Source organism: Manis pentadactyla, chromosome 7, assembly GCF_030020395.1.
Source record: "Manis pentadactyla isolate mManPen7 chromosome 7, mManPen7.hap1, whole genome shotgun sequence".
In the NCBI taxonomy this organism is placed as follows: Eukaryota; Metazoa; Chordata; class Mammalia; order Pholidota; family Manidae; genus Manis; species Manis pentadactyla.
This window is the reverse complement of record NC_080025.1, coordinates 38,452,109-38,470,175: the sequence shown is the minus strand read 5'-3', so window position 1 is coordinate 38,470,175 and position 18,067 is coordinate 38,452,109. Positions and strand designations below refer to the sequence as shown.

The 18,067-nt window shown below is 47.6% G+C and overlaps 2 protein-coding genes across 13 annotated transcripts in view; both read left to right on the top strand.

Annotated features, from left to right (window-relative positions):
- Positions 1 to 13,252, top strand: part of URGCP (upregulator of cell proliferation) — a 126,887-nt gene extending 113,635 nt beyond the window's left edge. For all 12 annotated transcript variants that reach the window (XM_057505278.1, XM_057505276.1, XM_057505277.1 and 9 more), the window contains one exon: positions 7,969 to 13,252. In XM_057505278.1, coding sequence (XP_057361261.1) covers positions 7,969 to 10,562 — 2,594 coding nt within the window. In that variant the 3' untranslated portion in view covers positions 10,563 to 13,252. The remainder of the gene's footprint in view (positions 1 to 7,968) is intronic.
- Positions 13,253 to 13,426: 174 nt separating this feature from the next.
- On the top strand, positions 13,427 to 15,591 carry MRPS24 (mitochondrial ribosomal protein S24). Its single transcript, XM_036910213.2, has 4 exons — positions 13,427 to 13,657; positions 13,735 to 13,803; positions 13,902 to 14,013; positions 15,161 to 15,591. Exons 1-4 carry the CDS (start codon positions 13,628 to 13,630, stop codon positions 15,442 to 15,444), a joined length of 495 nt encoding a protein of 164 aa, XP_036766108.2. The 5' UTR covers positions 13,427 to 13,627; the 3' UTR covers positions 15,445 to 15,591.
- Positions 15,592 to 18,067: the final 2,476 nt, after the last annotated feature.

Here is an 18,067-nt window from a genome sequence, read left to right as displayed (position 1 = left end):
CTGTTGAAGAGACTGTCTTTTCCCCATTGTATGTCCATGGCTCCTTTATCATATATTAATTGGCCATATATGTTTGGGTTAATGTCTGGAGTCTCTATTCTGTTCCACTGGTCTGTGGCTCTGTTCTTGTGCCAGTACCAAATTGTCTTGATTACTATGGCTTTGTAGTAGAGTTTGAAGTTGGGGAGCGAGATCCCCCCCACTTTATTCTTCTTTCTCAGGATTGCTTTGGCTATTTGGGGTCTTTGACGGTTCCATATGAATTTTTGAACTATTTGTTCCAGTTCATTGAAGAATGCTGTTGGTAATTTGATAGGGATTGCATCGAATCTGTATATTGCTTTGGGCAGGATGGCCATTTTGACAATATTAGTTCTTCCTAGCCAAGAGCATGGGATGAGTTTCCATTTGTTAGTGACCTCTTTAATTTCTCTTAAGAGTGTCTTGTGGTTTTCAGGGTATAGGTCTTTCACTTCCTTGGTTAGGTTTATTCCTAGGTATTGTGTTCTTTTTGATGCTATTGTGAATGGAATTGTTTTCCTGATTTCTCTTTCTATCAGTTCATTGTTAGTGTTTAGGAAAGCTACAGATTTCTGTGTGTTAATTTTGTATCCTGCAACTTTGATGAATTCCGATATTAGTTCTAGTAGTTTTGCAGTGGAGTCTTTAGGGTTTTTTATGTACAATATCATGTCATCTGCAAATAGTGACAGTTTGACTTGTTCTTTACCAATCTGGATTCCTTGTATTTCTTTGTTTTGTCTGATTGCTGTGGCTAGGACTTCCAGTACCATGTTGAATAACAGTGGGGAGAGTGGGCATCCCTATCTTGTTCCTGATCTCAGAGGAAAAGCTTTCAGCCTCTCACTGTTCAGTATGATGTTAGCTGTGGGTTTATCATATATGGCCTTTATTATGTTGAGGTACTTGCCCTCTATGCTCATTTTTTTGAGAGTTTTTATCATGAATGGATGTTGAATTTTGTCTAATGCTTTTTCAGCATCTGTGGAGATGATCATGTGGTTTTTGTCCTTTTTGTTCATGTGGTAGATGATGTTGATGGGTTTTCGAATGTTGTACCATCCTTGCATCCCTCGAATGAGTCCCACTTGGTCGTGGTGTATGATCCTTTGGATATATTTTTGAATTCAGTTTGCTAATATTTTGTTGAGTACTTTTGCATCTACGTTCATCAGGGATATTGGTCTGTAATTTTCCTTTTTGGTGGGGTCTTTGCCTGGTTTTGGTATTAGGAAGATGTTGGCTTCATAGAATCAGTTTGAGAGTATTCCATCCTCTTCTATTTTTTGGAAAACTTTAAGGAGAAGTGTTATTATGTCTTTTCTGTATGTCTGATAAAATTCTGAGGTAAATCCATCTGGTCCGGGGGTTTTGTTCTTGGGTAGTATTTTGATTACCACTTCAATTTCTTTGCTTGTAATTGGTTTGTTTAAATTTTGTGCTTCTTCCTTGGTCAGTCTTGGAAGGTTGTATTTTTCTAAGAAGCTATCCATTTCTTCTAGGTTTTCCAGCTTGTTAGCATATAGGTTTTCATAGTAGTCTCTAATCATTCTTTGTATTTCTGTGGAGTCTGTCGTGATTTTTCCTTTCTCATTTCTGATTCTGTTGATGTGTGTGTTGATTCTCTTTTTCTCTTATTAAGTCTGGCTAGAGTCTTATCTAGTTTGTTTATTTTCTCAAAGAACCAGCTCTTGGTTTCATTGATTTTTTTCTATTGTTTTATTCTTCTCAATTTTGTTTATTTCTTCTCTGATCTTTATTATGTCCCTCCTTCTGCTGACTTTAGGCCTCATTTGTTCTTCTTTTTCCAATTTTGATAATTGTGATGTTAGACTCTTCGTTTGGGTTTGTTCTTCCTTCTTTAAATATGCCTGGATTGCTATATACTTTCCTCTTAAGACTGCTTTCACTGCGTCTCACAGAAGTTGGGGCTTTGTGGTGGTGTTGTCATTTATTTCCATATATTGCTTGATCTCTATTTTAATTTGGTCATTGATCCATTGATTATTTAGTAGTATGTTGTTAAGCGTCCATGTGTTTGTGGGCCTTTTTGCTTTCTTTGTACAATTTAGTTCTAGTTTTATACCTTTGTGGTCTGAAAAGTTGGTTGGTAGAATTTCAGTCTTTTTGAATTTACTGAGGCTCTTTTTATGGCCTAGTATGTGGTCTATTCTGAAGAATGTTCCATGTGCACTTGAGAAGAATGTGTATCCTGTTGCTTTGGGATGTAGAGTTCTATAGATGTCTATTAGGTCCATCTGTTCTAGTGTGTTGTTCAGTGCCTCCGTGTCTTTACTTATTTTCTGTCCGGTGGATCTGTCCTTTGGAGTGAATGGTGTGTTGAAGCCTCCTAAAATGAACGCATTGCATTCTGTTTCCTCCCTTAATTCTGTTAGTATTTGTTTCTCATATGCTGGTGCTCCTGTGTTGGGTGCATATATATTTATAATGGTCATATCCTCTTGTTGGACTGAGCCCTTTATCATTATGTAATGTCCTTCTTTATCTCTTGTTACTTTCTTTATTTTGAAGTCTATTTTGTCTGATACTAGTCCTACAACACCTGCTTTTTTCTCCCTGTTGTTTGCATGAAGTATCTTTTTCCTTCCCTTGACTTTTAGTCTGTGCATGTCTTTGGGTTTGAGGTGAGTTTCTTGTAAGCAGGATATAGATGGGCCTTGCTTTTTTATCCATTCTATTACTCTGTGTCTTTTGTTTGGTGCATTCAGTCCATTTACATTTAGGGTGATTATTGAAAGATATGTACTTATTGCCATTGCAGGCTTTAGATTTGTGGTTACCAAAGGTTCAAGGTTAGCTTCTTTAGTATCTTGCTGTCTAACTTAAGTCACTTATTGAGATGTTATAAACACTGTCTGGTGATTCTTTATTTCTCTCCCTTCTTATTCCTCCCCCTCCATTCTTTATATGTTGGTTGTTTTATTTGGTGCTCTTTTGTTTCCTTTAACTGCTTTGAGTGGGTAGTTGATTTTATTTTTTGCCTTTAGTTAGTATTTGGTTGGTCTGCTTTCTTTGCTGTGATTTTATTTTCTCTGGTGACATCTATTTAGTCTTAGGAGTGCTCCCATCTAGAGCAGTCCCTCTAAAATACCCTGTAGAGGTGGTTTGTGGCAAGGAAGATTCCCTCAACTTTTGCTTGTCTGGGAATTGTTTAATCCCTCCTTCATATTGAAATGATAATCGTGCTGGATACAGCATTCTTGGTTCAAGGCTCTTCTGTTTCATTGCATTAAATATATCGTGCCATTCTCTTCTGGCCTGTAAGGTTTCTGTTGAGAAGTCTGATGATAGCCTGATGGGTTTTCCTTTGTAGGTGACCTTTTTCCTCCCTCTAGCTGCCTTTAAAACTCTGTCCTTATCCTTGATCTTTGCCATTTTAATTATGTGTCTTGGTGTTGTCCTCCTTGGGTCCCTTCTATTGGGAGTTCTGTGTACTTCTGTGGTCTGATCAATAATTTCCTCCCCCAGTTTGGGGAAATTTTCAGCGATTATTTCTTCAAAGATATTTTCTATCCCTTTTTCTCTCTCTTCTTCTTCTGGTACCCCTAGAATGCGGATATTGTTCCTTTTGGATTGGTCATACAGTTCTCTTCATATTGTTTCATTCCTTGAGATCCTTTTCTTTCTCTCTGTGTCAGCTTCTATGCGTTACTGTTCTCTGGTTTCTTTTCCATCAATGGCCTCTTGCATCATATCCATTCTGCTTATAAATCCTTCCAGACTTTGTTTCATTTCTGTAATCTCCCTCTGGACGTCATCCCTTAGCCCTTGCATATTTCTCTGCAGCTCCATCAGTGTGGTTATGACCTTTATTTTGAATTATTTTTCAGGAAGATTGGTTAGGTCTATCGCCTTCTCAGGGTTTGACTCTGTTATTTTGGTCTGTATCAAATTCTTCTGCCTTTTCATGGTGATAGAGGTAGTTGTGCAGAGCTGGTGCATGTGTCGGCTGGGAGAATGCCCCTTCTTGCTTGTTTGTGGCCTTCCTCTCCTGGGAGAACAGCAACCTCTAGTGGCTTATGTTGGGCAGCTGCGTGCAGATGGGGCCTCTGATTCTTGCCTGGCTGCTGTGGAGTTAAGCTGCACGGTTGCTGTGGAGTTAAGCTCTGTGGTTGCTGTGGGCGTGGCCTGCCTCAGTCTGCTGCTCCAATATGGCAGAGCCGCGTCAGACGGGAAACAGGTGGGAGGCTGTTTATCACTGTGAGGGGCCTCCGAGCTGCACTGCTGCCCCGGGGTTTAAGGCGGCCGGAGTTCCTTGGAATTCCCAGCTGCTGGGCTAAGTGTCCTGGGATGCTTCTGTCCAGCTGTGGGGTCCCTGTCCCTTTAAGACTTTCAAAAAGCACCCACTTTTCTTTGTCCCAGGGGCACTGGCTGCAGGGACCCACTCACAGGTCTTACTGTACTCTTTCCCTAGTATCCAGCACCCCATGCACTGTGTGTCTGTGCTCTGGGTGCAGATGGCTAGGGCTGGGTGTTTAGCAATCCTGGGCTCCCTCTCCCTCCCCGCTCCGACTCCTCTTCTCCTGCTGGGAGCTGGGTGGAGGGGCGCTCGGGTCCCGCCCGGCTGAGGCTTGTATCTTACCCCCTTTATGAGGCGCTGGGTTCTCCCAGGTTTGGATGTAGTCTGGCTGTTGTACTGTGTCTTCTGGTCTCTCTTTTAGGAATAGTTGTATTTGTTGTGTTTTCAAAAATATATATGGTTTTGGGAGGAGATTTCCACTGGTCTACTCAGGCCACCATCTTGGCTCTGCCCCTCCCCTCAATTTATTTATTTTTATTTTTAATTTTTTAATTTTTTAAATATTTTATTTTTTTAAAGAACATTATGTTTACTAGGCTCTCCCCTACGCCAAGTCCCCCCCACAAACCCCCTTACAGTCACTGTCCATCAGCATAGTAAGATGTAGAATCACTACTTGTCTTCTCTGTGTTGCAAAGCCCTCCCCTTTCCCCCACCCCCCACATTATACATGCTAATCATAATACCCCCTTTCTTCTTCCCCACCCTTATATTCCTCCCTCCCCTCCCATTCTCCCCAGTCTCTTTCCCTTTGGTAACTGTTAGTCCATTCTTGGGTTCTGTGATTCTGCTGCTGTTTTGTTCCTTCAGTTTTTCTTTTATTATTATACTCCACAGATGAGTGAAATCATTTGGTATTTGTTTTTCTCCGCTTGGCTTATTTCACTGACCATAATACCCTCTAGCTCCATCCATGTTGTTGCAAATGGTAGGATTTGTTTTCTTCTTATGGCTGAATAATATTCCAATAATAATAATATTGGTATATGTACCACATCTTCTTTATCCATTTATCTACTGATGGACACTTAGGTTGCTTCCATTTCTTGGCTATTGTAAATAGTGCTGCGATAAACATAGGGGTGCATCTGTCTTTTTCAAACTGGAGTGCTGTATCCTTACGGTAAATTCCTAGAAGTGGAATTTCTGGGTCAAATGGTATGTCTATTTTGAGCATTTTGAGGAACCTCCATATTGTTTTCCACAATGGTTGAACTAATTTACATTCCCACCAGCAGTATAGCAGGGTTCCCCTTTCTCCGCAACCTTGCCAACATTTGTTGTTGTTTGTCTTTTGGATGGTGGCCATCCTTACTGGTTTGAGGTGATATATCATTGTGGTTTTAATTTGCATTTCTCTGATAACTAGAGACGTGGAGCATCTTTTCATGTGTCTGTTGGCCATCTGAATTTCTTCTTCGGAGAACTGTCTGTTCAGCTCCTCTGCCCATTTTTTAATTGGCTTATTTGCTTTTTGTTTGTTGAGGAGCGTGAGCGCTTTATATATTTTGGATGTCAAGCCTTTATCGGCTCTGTCATTTACAAAAATATTCTCCCACGCTGTAGGGTACCTTTTTGTTCTATTGATGGTGTCGTTTCCTGTACAGAAGCTTTTCAGCTTGATATAATCCACTTGTTCATTTTTGCTTTTGTTTTCCTTGCCTGGGGAGATATGTTCATGAAGAAGTTGCTAATGTTTATGTCCAAGAGATTTTTGCCTATGTTTTTTTCTAAGAGTTTTATGGTTTCATGACTTACATTATGTTTTTGATCCATTTTGAATTTACTTTTGTGTATGGGGTTAGTCAGTGATCCAGTTTCATTCTCTTACATGAAGCTGTCCAGTTCTGCCAGCACCATCTGTTGAAGAGACTGTCATTTCCCCATTGTATGTCCATGGCTCCTTTATCGAATATTAATTGACCATATATGTTTGGGTTAATGTCTGGAGTCTCTAATCTGTTCCACTGGTCTGTGGCTCTGTTCTTGTGCCAGTACCAAGTTGTCTTGATTACTATGGCTTTGTGGTAGAGCTTGAAGTTGGGGGGTGAGATCTCCCCCACTTTATTCTTCTTTCTCAGGATTGCTTTGGCTATTTGGGGTCTTTGGCGGTTCCATATGAATTTTTGAACTATTTGTTCCAGTTTGTTGAAGAATGTTGTTGGTAATTTGATAGGGATTGCATCAAATCTGTATATTGCTTTGGGCAGGATGGCCATTTTGACGATATTAATTCTTTCTAGGCAAGAGCATGGGGTGAATTTCCATTTGTTAGTGTACTCTTTAACTTTTCTTAAGAGTGCCTTATAGTTCTCAGGGTATAGGTCTTTCAGTTCTTTGGTTATGTTTATTCCTAGGTATTTTATTCTTTTTGATGCAATTGTGAATGGAATTGTTTTGCAGATTTCTTTTTCTATCAGCTCATTGTTAGTATATAGGAAAGCCACAGATTTCTGTGTGTTAATTTTGGATCCTGCAACTTTGCTGTATTCTGATATTAGTTCTAGTAGTTTTGGAGTGGAGTCGTTAGGGTTTTTTATGTACAATATCATGTCATCTGCGAATAGTGACAGTTTAACTTCTTCTTTACCAATCTGGATTCCTTGTATTTCTTTGTTTTGTCTAATTGCCATGGTTATGACCTCCAGTACTATGTTGAATAACAGTGGGGAGAGTGGGCATCCCTGTCTGGTTCCCGATCTCAGAGGAAAAGCTTTCAGCTTCTCGCTGTTAAGTATGATGTTCGCTATGGGTTTATCATATATGGCCTTTATTATTGGGGTACCTGCCCTCTATACCCATTTTGCTGAGAGTTTTTATCATGAGTGGATGTTGAATTTTGTTGAATGCTTTTTCAGCATCTATGGAGATGATCGTGTGGTTTTTGTCTTTCTTTTTGTTGATGTGGTGGATGATGTTGATGGATTTTTGAATGTTGTACCATCCTTGCATCCCTGATATGAATCCCACTTGGTTGTGGTGTATGGTTCTTTTGATATATTTTTGAATTCGTTTTGCTAATATTTTATTGAGTATTTTTCCATCTGTGTTCATCAGGGATATTGGTCTGTAATTTTCTTTTTTGTTGGGGTTCAATTTATTTTTTAAAAGAAAACAGTAATTAGAAAATCAGAATGCATCAGTGATGGTGCCCCTGGGGAGATTCCTAGTGATGATGTGAGGGAGCCCTGGGGCTAGTCCTGGGGTAAGTATTTGGTGGGTCCTTGAGGGAGTGGGGGTGTGGTCAGGGAGTGGGGCATGCAGTCCATATCAAGGACATATACATGCTTGTTCTAGCCAGTTAAATTTGGACCTAGTGTTGCTAGATCTTGCAGGTTTCACAGAAAACCAGAGGGGATATTTCTTGTAACATCTACATAATTCTTAAAATGTGGCCCTCGTGCCTCTGCTTTTCTCTTCCCTCTTATGTCCCCGTCATCTGGCTATGTGTGGGTCTGGGGCTGATGTGATCGCTCCTCTGTCCTGCTTTCAGGTGGGACCAGGAGTGCCCCTCATCCTTGTCTCAGGGGAGACTGGGTCCCGCTCATCTTATTGGGCTTCCCTCCCCACCTCTGACCTGGGCCCACACACAAGGTGAGCACTCATGCCTTCCTTTCACTCCACAGTGGAGAGGAGCAGACTGCAAGAAATGTTGTCGCTTCTGGGACTAGAGACGTGTCAGGCCCAGAAGCTCAGCCTGCAGGACTCTCAGCAGATCAGCAGTGACAGCATGAAGAACTGGGCTCCTCAGGGTCCCAAAGACTTGCCCTGGAGTTTCCTCAGGAAGCTGCAGGCCCTCAATGCTGAGGCCAGGAACACCACCATGGTCCTGGACATGCCCCCAGATGCCAGGGCTGCAGAGAAGGAGAGCCAGATGGAAGAGGAGATCATCTACTGGAACACGGCCGACGACCTCTCTGCAGACATCTACTCCTTCTCTGAACCCCCAAGCCCCGACTCACCTGTGAATCCCCTGGACTTGCTCTGCGCCCTGCTGCTGTCCTCGGATAGCTTCCTACAACAAGAAATTGTGTTAAAAATGTCCCTCTGCCAGTTTGCACTTCCTCTCATTTTGCCTGATGCAGAAAACCACTACCACACATTCCTGCTATGGGCCTTGAGGGGCATTGTGCGGACTTGGTGGTCACAGCCCCCAAGGGGTGTGGGCAGCTTCAGAGAAGACAGCATGGTGCTGTCCTGCGTGCCAGCCTTCGCCTTCGTGCGTATGGAGGTCAGCAGCAACTCTAAGTCTCAGCTCCTGAATGCCGTGCTCAGCCCGGGGCACTGGCAGCCAGACTGCTTCTGGCATCGCGATCTGAACTTGGGTACCAATCCGCGGGAGATTGCAGATGGGCTGGTGGAAATTTCCTGGTTTCTTCCCAGTGGCAGGGAGGACTGGGACATTTTCTCAGAGCCCACAGCCTTTCTGAACCTGAGAGGTGACATTGGGTCTCACTGGCTGCAATTTAAGCTCTTGACAGAAATCTCTTCAGCTGTGTTCATCCTGACTGACAACATCAGCAAGAAGGAGTACAAGCTGCTGTACTCCATGAAGGGGTCAGCCACCAAGTACTACTTCATCCTGAGCCCCTACCGTGGGAAGCGGAATGCCAACCTGAGGTTCCTGAATAAGCTGATCCCTGTGCTGAAGATGGACCACTCGCACGTGCTTGTGAAGGTCAGCAGCACGGACAGTGCAAACTTTGTGCGCCGGGTCCGCGCCATCGTGGCGCACGTCGCCCGGTCCCCCTGCAGGAGGGTGTCTGTGGAGGACATGGCGCATGCAGCCCGCAGGCTGGGCCTGAAGGTGGACGAAGACTGTGAGGAGTGTCAGAGGGCCAAAGACCGGATGGAGCGCATCACCAGGAAGGTCAGAGACTCAGACGCCTACCGAAGGGATGAGCTGAGGCTACAGGGGGACCCGTGCAGAAAGGCAGCCCAGGTGGAGAAGGAGCTCTGCCAGGGCCCGTGGGCTGGAGACCCTCCTGAGAAGCACAGGGCTGAGCTGAGGCATCGGCTGCTGGAACTACGAATGCAGCAGCATTGCCATGACCCTGCCTGGGGGGTGCAGGAGTTCATTGCAGGCATTAGCAGCCCCTCCTTGGGCGAGAAGCTATACTTCCTGAGGTGGATGGAGTGGGGGCTGGCCCGGGCGGCCCAGCCACGGCCAAGACAGCCTCCAGATACAGTTCTTACCTTAAGGCCAAAGCACTGTGGGGCCCCAGACCTAAGTGAGCTGCTCTGGCCTGAGCCCCTGGGTGTGGAGCACTTCCTGCGGGAGATGGGCCAGTTCTATGAGGCGGAAAGCTGCCTTGTGGAGGCAGGGAGGCTGCCAGCAGGCCAGCGGAGGTTTGCCCACTTCCCAGGCTTGGCCTTAGAGCTGCTGCTGAAGGGGCTGCCCTTGGAGTTGATTGACGGGAGCACTCTGAGCACCCCCCTGCGCTGGGTCACGGGTCTCCTGAAAGAGTTGCATGTCCGCCTGGAGAGGAGGTCACGACTGGTGGTCCTGTCGGTGCTGGGCATGCCAGGCACGGGGAAGTCCACTCTTCTCAATACCATGTTTGGGCTGCGGTTTGCCACAGGGCGGAGCTGTGGTCCTCGAGGGGCCTTCATGCAGCTTATCACGGTGGCCGAGAGCTTCAGTCAGGACCTGGGTTGTGATCATATCTTGGTGATAGACTCGGGGGGCTTGATAGGCGGGGCCCTGACCACAGCTGGGGAGAGGTTTGAGCTGGAGGCTTCTTTGGCTGCCTTGATTATGGGGCTGAGCAATGTCACTGTGGTCAGTTTAGCTGAAACGAAGGACATTCCGCCGGCTATTTTGCATGCATTTCTGAAGCTGGAAAAAACAGGACATATGCCCAGCTATCAGTTTGTATACCAGAACCTTCATGACGTGTCTGACCCCGGCCCCAAGCCTAGAGACAGGAGGCAGCTCCTGGATCAAACCAGTGATGTGAGCAGAGCTGTGGCACAGATGGAGAAACAAGGCGAGCACATCCGGGCGCTGGCGGATCTGGCCTTCTGTGACCCTGAGAAGCAGCACATTTGGTACATCCCAGGCCTCTGGCATGGAGTGCCTCCCATGGCCCCCGTGAGCTCGGGGTACAGTGAGGCCATTTTTGAATTGAAGAGATGCCTGCTGGAGAACATCAGGAATGGCCTGTCCAACCAGAACAAAAGCATTCAGCAGCTCATTGAGCTGGTGAGGCGGCTGTGAGCAGCTGGAGGAGAGAAAAGTTCTGCTGACAGAGGCCTGCTGTGGGCGGCCTGTTCTGACGAGGTGTCCATGTGGGGCTGTGCCTGGCGCCTGAGAGGGACTGGTGCCTGATCCATGTGAGGAGGAGGCAATGCAAAAGATGGGTATCTGGAGTTTCCTAAAAAGTGTTAAGAAAGGAAGTGACAGCTTAGAGATGCTCTTGGGAATAGAGCAGTAAAGTAGCGGTGGAGACACAAGCAGGAATTTGTTCTCAGTCCCTGAGCTCCTGTGGTGTTTGGTACAGCTGCTCTCTATCACTTGCCACTAGAGTGGAGAGTAGTTCCCCATCACTGCAGAGCTGGGTACCCAGGATGGGTGGGAAGTTGCCCTGAGGACACAGAGCAGGCCTTCCTCCAGCAGCCTCAGCATCAGTGACTCTCTTCTGCCTGCTCAGCGTGCCGCAGTGTGACCAGCTGCCACGGCCCTCTGCTGACTGGCCCAATACCGCAGGAGCCTCTGCTCGCTCGGTCTGCCCCCTGGTCCTTTGTTTACACCTCAGCCATAGCACTCCGTATGGTGCATCTTGGCTCCCCTGCTCCTGTGTCTGCCCCTCCCCTGGACCATGAGCTCCTGGAGGGCAGGGGCTGTACCTTACCCAACTTTGTACCCCCAGGGCCTGGCACACTGTAGGCGCTTAATAAATGTTTATTGGGTGAATGAAATGAATGGGTGCACACATGATAGGAATGGGCAGGTTCCTCTCTGTACCTTGTTTCCCATTGCGTCAAAGAGGATCACAGTCTAAGGAGGAGTGCATAGTAGAAAGTCTGAGATGGTGGATGCCTGGGTGTCTTAAAATAATGACATGCTGTTCCTCTCTCTTTAAGCAGAGATCTGTTCTTTAGGTTGCTCCTGGGAAACTGAACTAAATGTGTTTGCAGTGTTATCCCATTTTACAGATGAGGAAAGGAGGCCTAGGGCAGGTCAGCATCTCATCCCAGCTCACACACCTGCATCAGCAGAGAGGCACTGATGAGTAAGCCAGTACCCTCCACCTCCTGACTGCTCACCTTCCTCAAACCCGCACCTCAGTGTCAGCTCTTGGTCTTGCTTCCATGCTCTGGGGCCCACTTCCTTCCAGACATCATCTGTGGCTCACCTGCTCCCAGAACTGGGGTCTCATCCACTGTTGATTCTCCAGTTGGTACCCTTGCCTGTAATCGTCCTTATCAGATGCCAGGGTCACCTTGCTGATCCCCAGAAACCAACCCCAGCTGTGTCGCTGGTTCTGGAGATCTGCTGCTTAGCTCTTGGGGTCTTTTTTCCCTTTCTATTTTGTGGCTTCAGGAAAACTAAGCCCTCAGGTACTGACCAGGAGCTCCTGTGTTACACGTACTCCTTGGGCAGAATCAGCAAGGGAGCATTCTGGATGGCTGGCTCTGCAGCCCCTTTTCATGCCACTACCTCGATGTGCCTTCTGGGAACCTGGCTGTGGACATGGTAAACAGGAACTCTGGAAACCTGATCTTTTGCCAATAATTTAGGAAAATCTTTTCCCTTCTGAAACTCAAAAAGAATCTCTGATCCTTAGGCACTAGAAACTTCTCTTTTCCTGAATCATTAAATAACATGAATTTTAAGATGTTGGTCCACTTAGAAATTTAAAGCCTTCCCTTAACTTTTTTTCCTTCAGAGGCATGGAAGCTACCCCGGTGCTTCTCCAGCCTGTTGGGATTTCACACAGCCCATGTAGAATAAACATGGGTCTTAAGTTCAAGCTCTGGGAATGTCTTTTTGAATTGTTGAATATCAACCAGTTCCCTTAAAATTTGACTCAAGCTATTCCTGAAATCTGAAACAGAGAAGCCAGTCCTAGCTCCTACTAATCAAGGAGGCTTTTTCACCTTCGGTCTATCCATTGTCCAAAGTAAGTTTCAAGCCTTGAATTCCTGAAAATTAACTGCATGCTTTTTTCTGGGCAGAGAGTTCATAGGTTTCAACAGTTTCAAAAGGATGCAGGATCTAAACTAGGTTAATAACTGCTTAGTAATCAGGAAATTTATAACCACCATCCCTGGGGGACCTAAGAGAATGTATAGTTACATCAAACATTTACCCAAAGTACTTCAACTTTTGGAAGCAGATCAGTGTAAAGACAGGGCACGACGACCTTGGGTCAAGAGGTCGCCAGGGCCAGACTCGCAGTCGCGCGGCTCAGGAACGCCGGCCGTGCAGGGACCGGCCGGGCGGAGCGGGAGAGGCTGCCGGAGCCGAGGGCCTTCCCAGTAAGTTACGGCGCCCCCCTCGCTCCGTCTCAACTCCATGGCCTGCCGAGGCCGTTTGCTTTCAGACCCTAGAGTCAGTGCCGCCCCGTGACTGCAGCTCTCCGGGATACCTGCCCGCGCGTCCTGCGGCCGCGGAGCCCCCCCAGCCAGGGGGCAGCCCACAAGAGCCGGGTAGGCCTCGGAGCTCGCCGGCCGGGGGGTCGGGGCCCTCGGAGCAGACGGCCGAGCACCGTGACCCCCTGGGGCCCTGGCCTGGCTTCCTAAGGATGGCGCCCTGGAGCAAACTCAAAATTCCGTCTTCCCCAAGGGCGGACACGAGGGTGTGATCATTTGTGAAACCCGATGGGAGTCGTGCGAAGAACTGGGTCAGGTTTTAACCAAAACACATTTGTTTTTCTTTACGAATTAAAAGCCAGGTTTTCTCTCTTTTCTGAAGAATATTATATAATCTCAAGCACCTCGTCTCCAGAACCCTGGAGAGGGCGGGCGGGGGAGGGTGGCGGAGCCGGCCTCCCGGCCTCCCCTCAGGACAGCGGCGTTCCCATCGCCGGGTTCCGTGGGGACCCCACTTGGCTCCTCAGAGCGCCGACCGGAGCTACGCCGCGGAGGCCGCGCGGGGGAGAAGGACCGGGACAGGCGTGAGGGCGGAAGGAAGGCGGGAAAACCTACGTCCGGCCCCTTCCGGCACGGAGAGCACTTCGCACCCCCGCGCTGGCGCCGACTTGGTCTCGTCCGCGGTTGCGGCCGGCTGACCTTTGCCCCAGCCCGCCCCGCCCCGCGGCGCTCTTCGTTCGGTCCAAGATGGCGACGTCCGTGTGCGGCGGGCGGCGGGTGAGTGAGCGGTGCGGGCAGGCCCGGCGAGGGGGCCTGGGGGCCCCGGTCTCTGCCTCACGCCTCCTCCCCGACAGGTGCTGGCCTGGAGCCGAGGGCTGCTTTGCGCCTGGCGCGTCCTGCACACGTCCGCGGTCTGCGCCAAGGTGAGCGTGGCGGGTCCCTGGGGTCCTGGCGGTCCGGCGGGGGCCGGGGTTGGAGGCGGGAGCTGGCGCGCGGAGTCACGGCCCCTCTTTGCTCCTAGAACCGGGCGGCCCGGGTCCGAGTGGGCAAGGGGGACAAGCCCGTGACCTACGAGGAGGCGCACGCGCCGCACCACGTCGCGCACCGCAAGGGGTGGCAGTCGCTGCACACAGGTGAGGGCCCTGGACCGTCCGGCGGCCGGAGAGCTTCCCAGCAGGGATTGCACGAACGGGAAGTGAACCGGTGTCGGAGGTTGTATTCAGCTGCATCCAGAGCTCTTAATCTAATTCTGTCTGTGAATTTGCCCACTGTTTTCACGGCCATTCTCAGGCCCGGGCAGAGCGACCCATGTGCACCTTTCCAGCTGAGGCTGAGCAAGGCTCTGCCTTCTTGTTTGAGCTTATACTGTAAACAAGTGTTCTCGAGATCTGTTAGTGCCATGTTTTTGTAGTTCTGTGCTTTTTGTTGGTGATCCGCTGCCCTAAAATAGCCGGTAATGCTGAATGCTGTCTGCTGTTAAGTTCAAGAAGGCTGTGAAGTACCTTATGAGAAAATGTGCATGTTAAGGAAACCTCTTTCAGGTGTGAGTGAAGGTGTTAGCAGAGTTGAACGTCAGTCAGCCATGGTGCTGTAAACAGAAACACACAGTTATGTATTGTTCTGTTAACAAAATACTGTAACCATAGGCTCACAGAAACTTAACCGTGTATTTCAGCTAGGAGCAGTGGTTCAGCGTTCACTAACTTATTGACCATGGTGACTGTAAAACATGACTTATGTGAATTAATAAGAATCTACTATCATTTCTTCAGTGTGAGTGTTCTAAACTTGGATGTTTGAGATGCATCCGTTTAGAAAAATTGCTTAAAATACAGATTCCTGTCCCCCACCCTTTTTAGCTTTTGGTTTTCAAGTGCGAGGGTGGGCATGGAGATCCTTAACAGATATTTTAAGAGGTGCACACTGAGAATCCACTGGGTGGTGAGGGACCTCGTGTCCCTAATTCAGGAGTAGCTGGTGGCCTCATCTGGCCCATGGGATTACCAGTGCTTGTCTAAGGCAGTCAAGAATGAGTGGAAAGGGGGCTAGACTTGGAGGCATTGTCTGAGTTTTGTGCCCTGGCTAAGGCCTCAGTCTACCCTTTTGTCAGACAAGGATAACAATCATACCTACCTAACAGCCTTGGTTTGGGGATTTAATGAAATAAATGCACTTTGAACTATAAAGTGTTATTCTTTTTAAGTTACAGAAGAAAACTGAGGAGGCCAGGGTGGGGTGGAAGGCGGTGCTCAGCACTGTTGGGTGCCCTTCTCTCTTTAGGTAACCTGGATGGGGAGGACCAGGCTGCAGAGCGGACGGTGGAGGATGTTTTCCTTCGAAAGTTCATGCTGGGCACCTTCCCAGGCTGCCTGGCTGACCAGCTCATTTTAAAGCGCAGGGCTAACCAGGTGCAGGTCTGTGCCATGGTCCTGAGGCAGCTGCCTGCACACAAGTTCTACTTCCTCGTGGGCTACAGTGAAACTCTGCTGTCCCACTTTTATAAGTGTCCTGTGCGCTTGCACCTCCAGACTGTTCCCTCAAAGGCTGTGTATAAGTACATCTAGGATAACTGTCTTTTTTGCATCCAGCTTTAGCATGCAAAGGACATAAATGTCTGGGAAAGGAGTGAAGAGATGGGGGAAACACAAACCCTCGGTGTCCTGAGGCTTTGTTTTCAAAGTTGCTGTTGAATAAATAGACTGTGTTGTCTTGTCTCTCAGCGTGTCTTTACTCTGAGGCAACTAGAATAGTGTTTCTTGCCCCCAGGATGGCTGCCAGTTGTCTGAGGCTTAGGTAATAGCTACAGATCAAGGAATATCTTGTGCAAATCATTGTATCAGGAACTTTACCTTAAGTTCTTTGTTTTTTCTCAAAATGGAAAGATACCTTTTTAGTGAATATAATGTTAACCAAAAAAAAAAATTAAAACAATATGGGCATGTAGCAAACCGACCATTTCACTTTCTTATAATTCTACCCCAGAGAGAACTATAAACAGTGTGTTGTATTTTATTTCCAAATGTACTTTTTTTCTAGAAATTCTTGAGAATACTTATCATTTATTAAATGTGCTTTTAACTGAGCATCTCTGTGCCAGAGACTACTAAGTGCTTGGAACATGTTGATGAACAAAATTTTTTTGTCATTACCATGCTGCTAGATATTCAGGTTTTTAAAAAAGTTTTTTAAATAGCATTAACACTCCAGAAAACAAGATCTGGGATGAAGGCATCTTACTAGATATCTTTCTTCACCTGATTTCATTTTTCTTTTCCAAATAAAGGGTCCTGTGTGTGGGCTGCTCTCATTTTTCAACCATACACTCACGATTCAGAGATGGAGCATCTAACTGGAGGCATCCAGCCCCAGGGCTTTGCACACAGGTGCAACACCCAGGCACTGGCTTGCAGCCATGTATTCTCTTCCACTGTTTTACAAAGTTCAGCCACAGGATGCCTGAAGCACAGAACATAGAAGGTAGGGGCTGGTGCTCTTGCGGGGGAGGCACTCTGGCTGTGGCAGTGGGTGGAAGAGATGGAGAAGTGTGAACAGCAGGCAGAGCAGGTGGTGTCAGGGCTGCTTTCTGGTGAATGAGCTCTGGCCTGATCTTGCAGACATGCACACCAAGGCCCTGAGGGGGCAGGGTTGCCCAGGTCTCCACCATTCCCCTGGCAGCCATTCTGAAGCTGGGGCACAGAGGCACTAGCAGTTCCTGCAGGCTATACACCAGGTCTTCGTAGTTTGCAAGGAGGCGGCACAAAGAGTTTTCCCAGCGTAGTCCTAGCAGATCTCACCGTCGCTCCTCACTGGTCACATTTGTGCACTTTGGAAATGGGGCCTGATGTTTGCTAATTCATTCTCATCCGAGTTAATAAGATCAAGTTAGTGACTGTCATTTTACATTAGCTGTCATCAAATCAAATGAGATATTTTTGAAAATCTGAGTTGACAGAGAAGGCTGCCCCAACAAGTAGGTTTTCCAGGGAATGAGCCATGACTTAGGAGCAACAACTTGGCTTGTAGCAGAGACCATCCTATACTCCCATAAACTCCCCTCCCATGGCTCATGTGACATCCGTTGTTGCAGGTGGTGATCAACCCCAGGGCTGGCCTCCCATCTGTGGCATTGCACACAATCTTTGCACAACCAGACAGGCCACTGGCATGGCCGCTGGATTGGAGAACAAACATTGAATACAGATGTGATAAGGGATCCTGTATGCAGAGCAGCACAACCTAGATGTATGGCACTGATGCAAGAGATGGTGGTCTGTAATGATCCCTGGGCATCCCTTTACCCCACTTCCTCCTGCCACAAAACAAGTGACTACAAATTCCAGTCCTAGGTGAGTTGGGGGGCATTAGTGCAGGGAAGTGGAGGGCAGCAAGCTGTCCCCAGCTCTGACTGCTCCCCACTCTGGGCCCATCCATGGCAGCATCAAGCCACCTTTGGCCCAAACCTCTTGTTTTGGGACTGTACATGGTCAAAGAGAATTCCTTGAATTCTGGATGTGTTAAGGAATTTCTGTTTATACCAGCATGTTTGCTGGAGGAGGGGGTCGGAGAGTAGGGGAAGGGACTGGGTCTAGCAGCTGGGATCTCCCAAAACCCTAACACTGGGAAGAGCACAAGTAAGGTATGCATCTTCTTCTTCCAGCCCATTTGACCCCACTCTGGCCTACCTTTCAGAAGTCTTCATTGAGGGGTCCCTTTGTGCACAGCCTTTTGTGTGTCTAATGATCAGAGAGTCACTTGGAGTCACATGGTGGGTGAGGATTTCTGCATCGTGATCCAGACCCCAAACCACAAGATGCATGTGGGTCTTAGAACACCCTCCTCCAGGATGGCACCCTCATTCAGGACAGAAGGCAGAAGCCACCTGCTATGGAGGTGGGTGCCTGGTCTTTTGGTTTCCAAAATTGTCCTTATGCTCAGAGAATATGTGAGGGAGGTGCTTCGTGGGGCTGTTGTCCATCCTTGCTTCTCCCCACAAAGGGACCTTTGCAGAAAAAGCTCATTGGAGTTCATCTCTACCGCGTTCGCCCCTTGTGGCGGTGACGACAGCGATACGTACACAGACCTGGTTCACTTCAGTTCTTTATTGTTGCTCGGAAGGCCGGGAGAAGGTGAGTGAGAAGAAGCAACAGCCGGGGGGAGCGAATGAGAAGAAGAGTGAGGGGAGAGAGG

What these genes read in the sequence shown, in the direction of transcription:
- MRPS24 (XM_036910213.2), top strand. Translation starts at nt 13,628, where the DNA reads ATGGCGACGTCCGTGTGCGGCGGGCGGCGG. An exon ending in CGTCCGCGGTCTGCGCCAAG is followed by an intron (nt 13,804 to 13,901) that starts GTGAGCGTGGCG and finishes CTTTGCTCCTAG; the next exon opens with AACCGGGCGGCCCGGGTCCG. An exon ending in GTGGCAGTCGCTGCACACAG is followed by an intron (nt 14,014 to 15,160) that starts GTGAGGGCCCTG and finishes TTCTCTCTTTAG; the next exon opens with GTAACCTGGATGGGGAGGAC.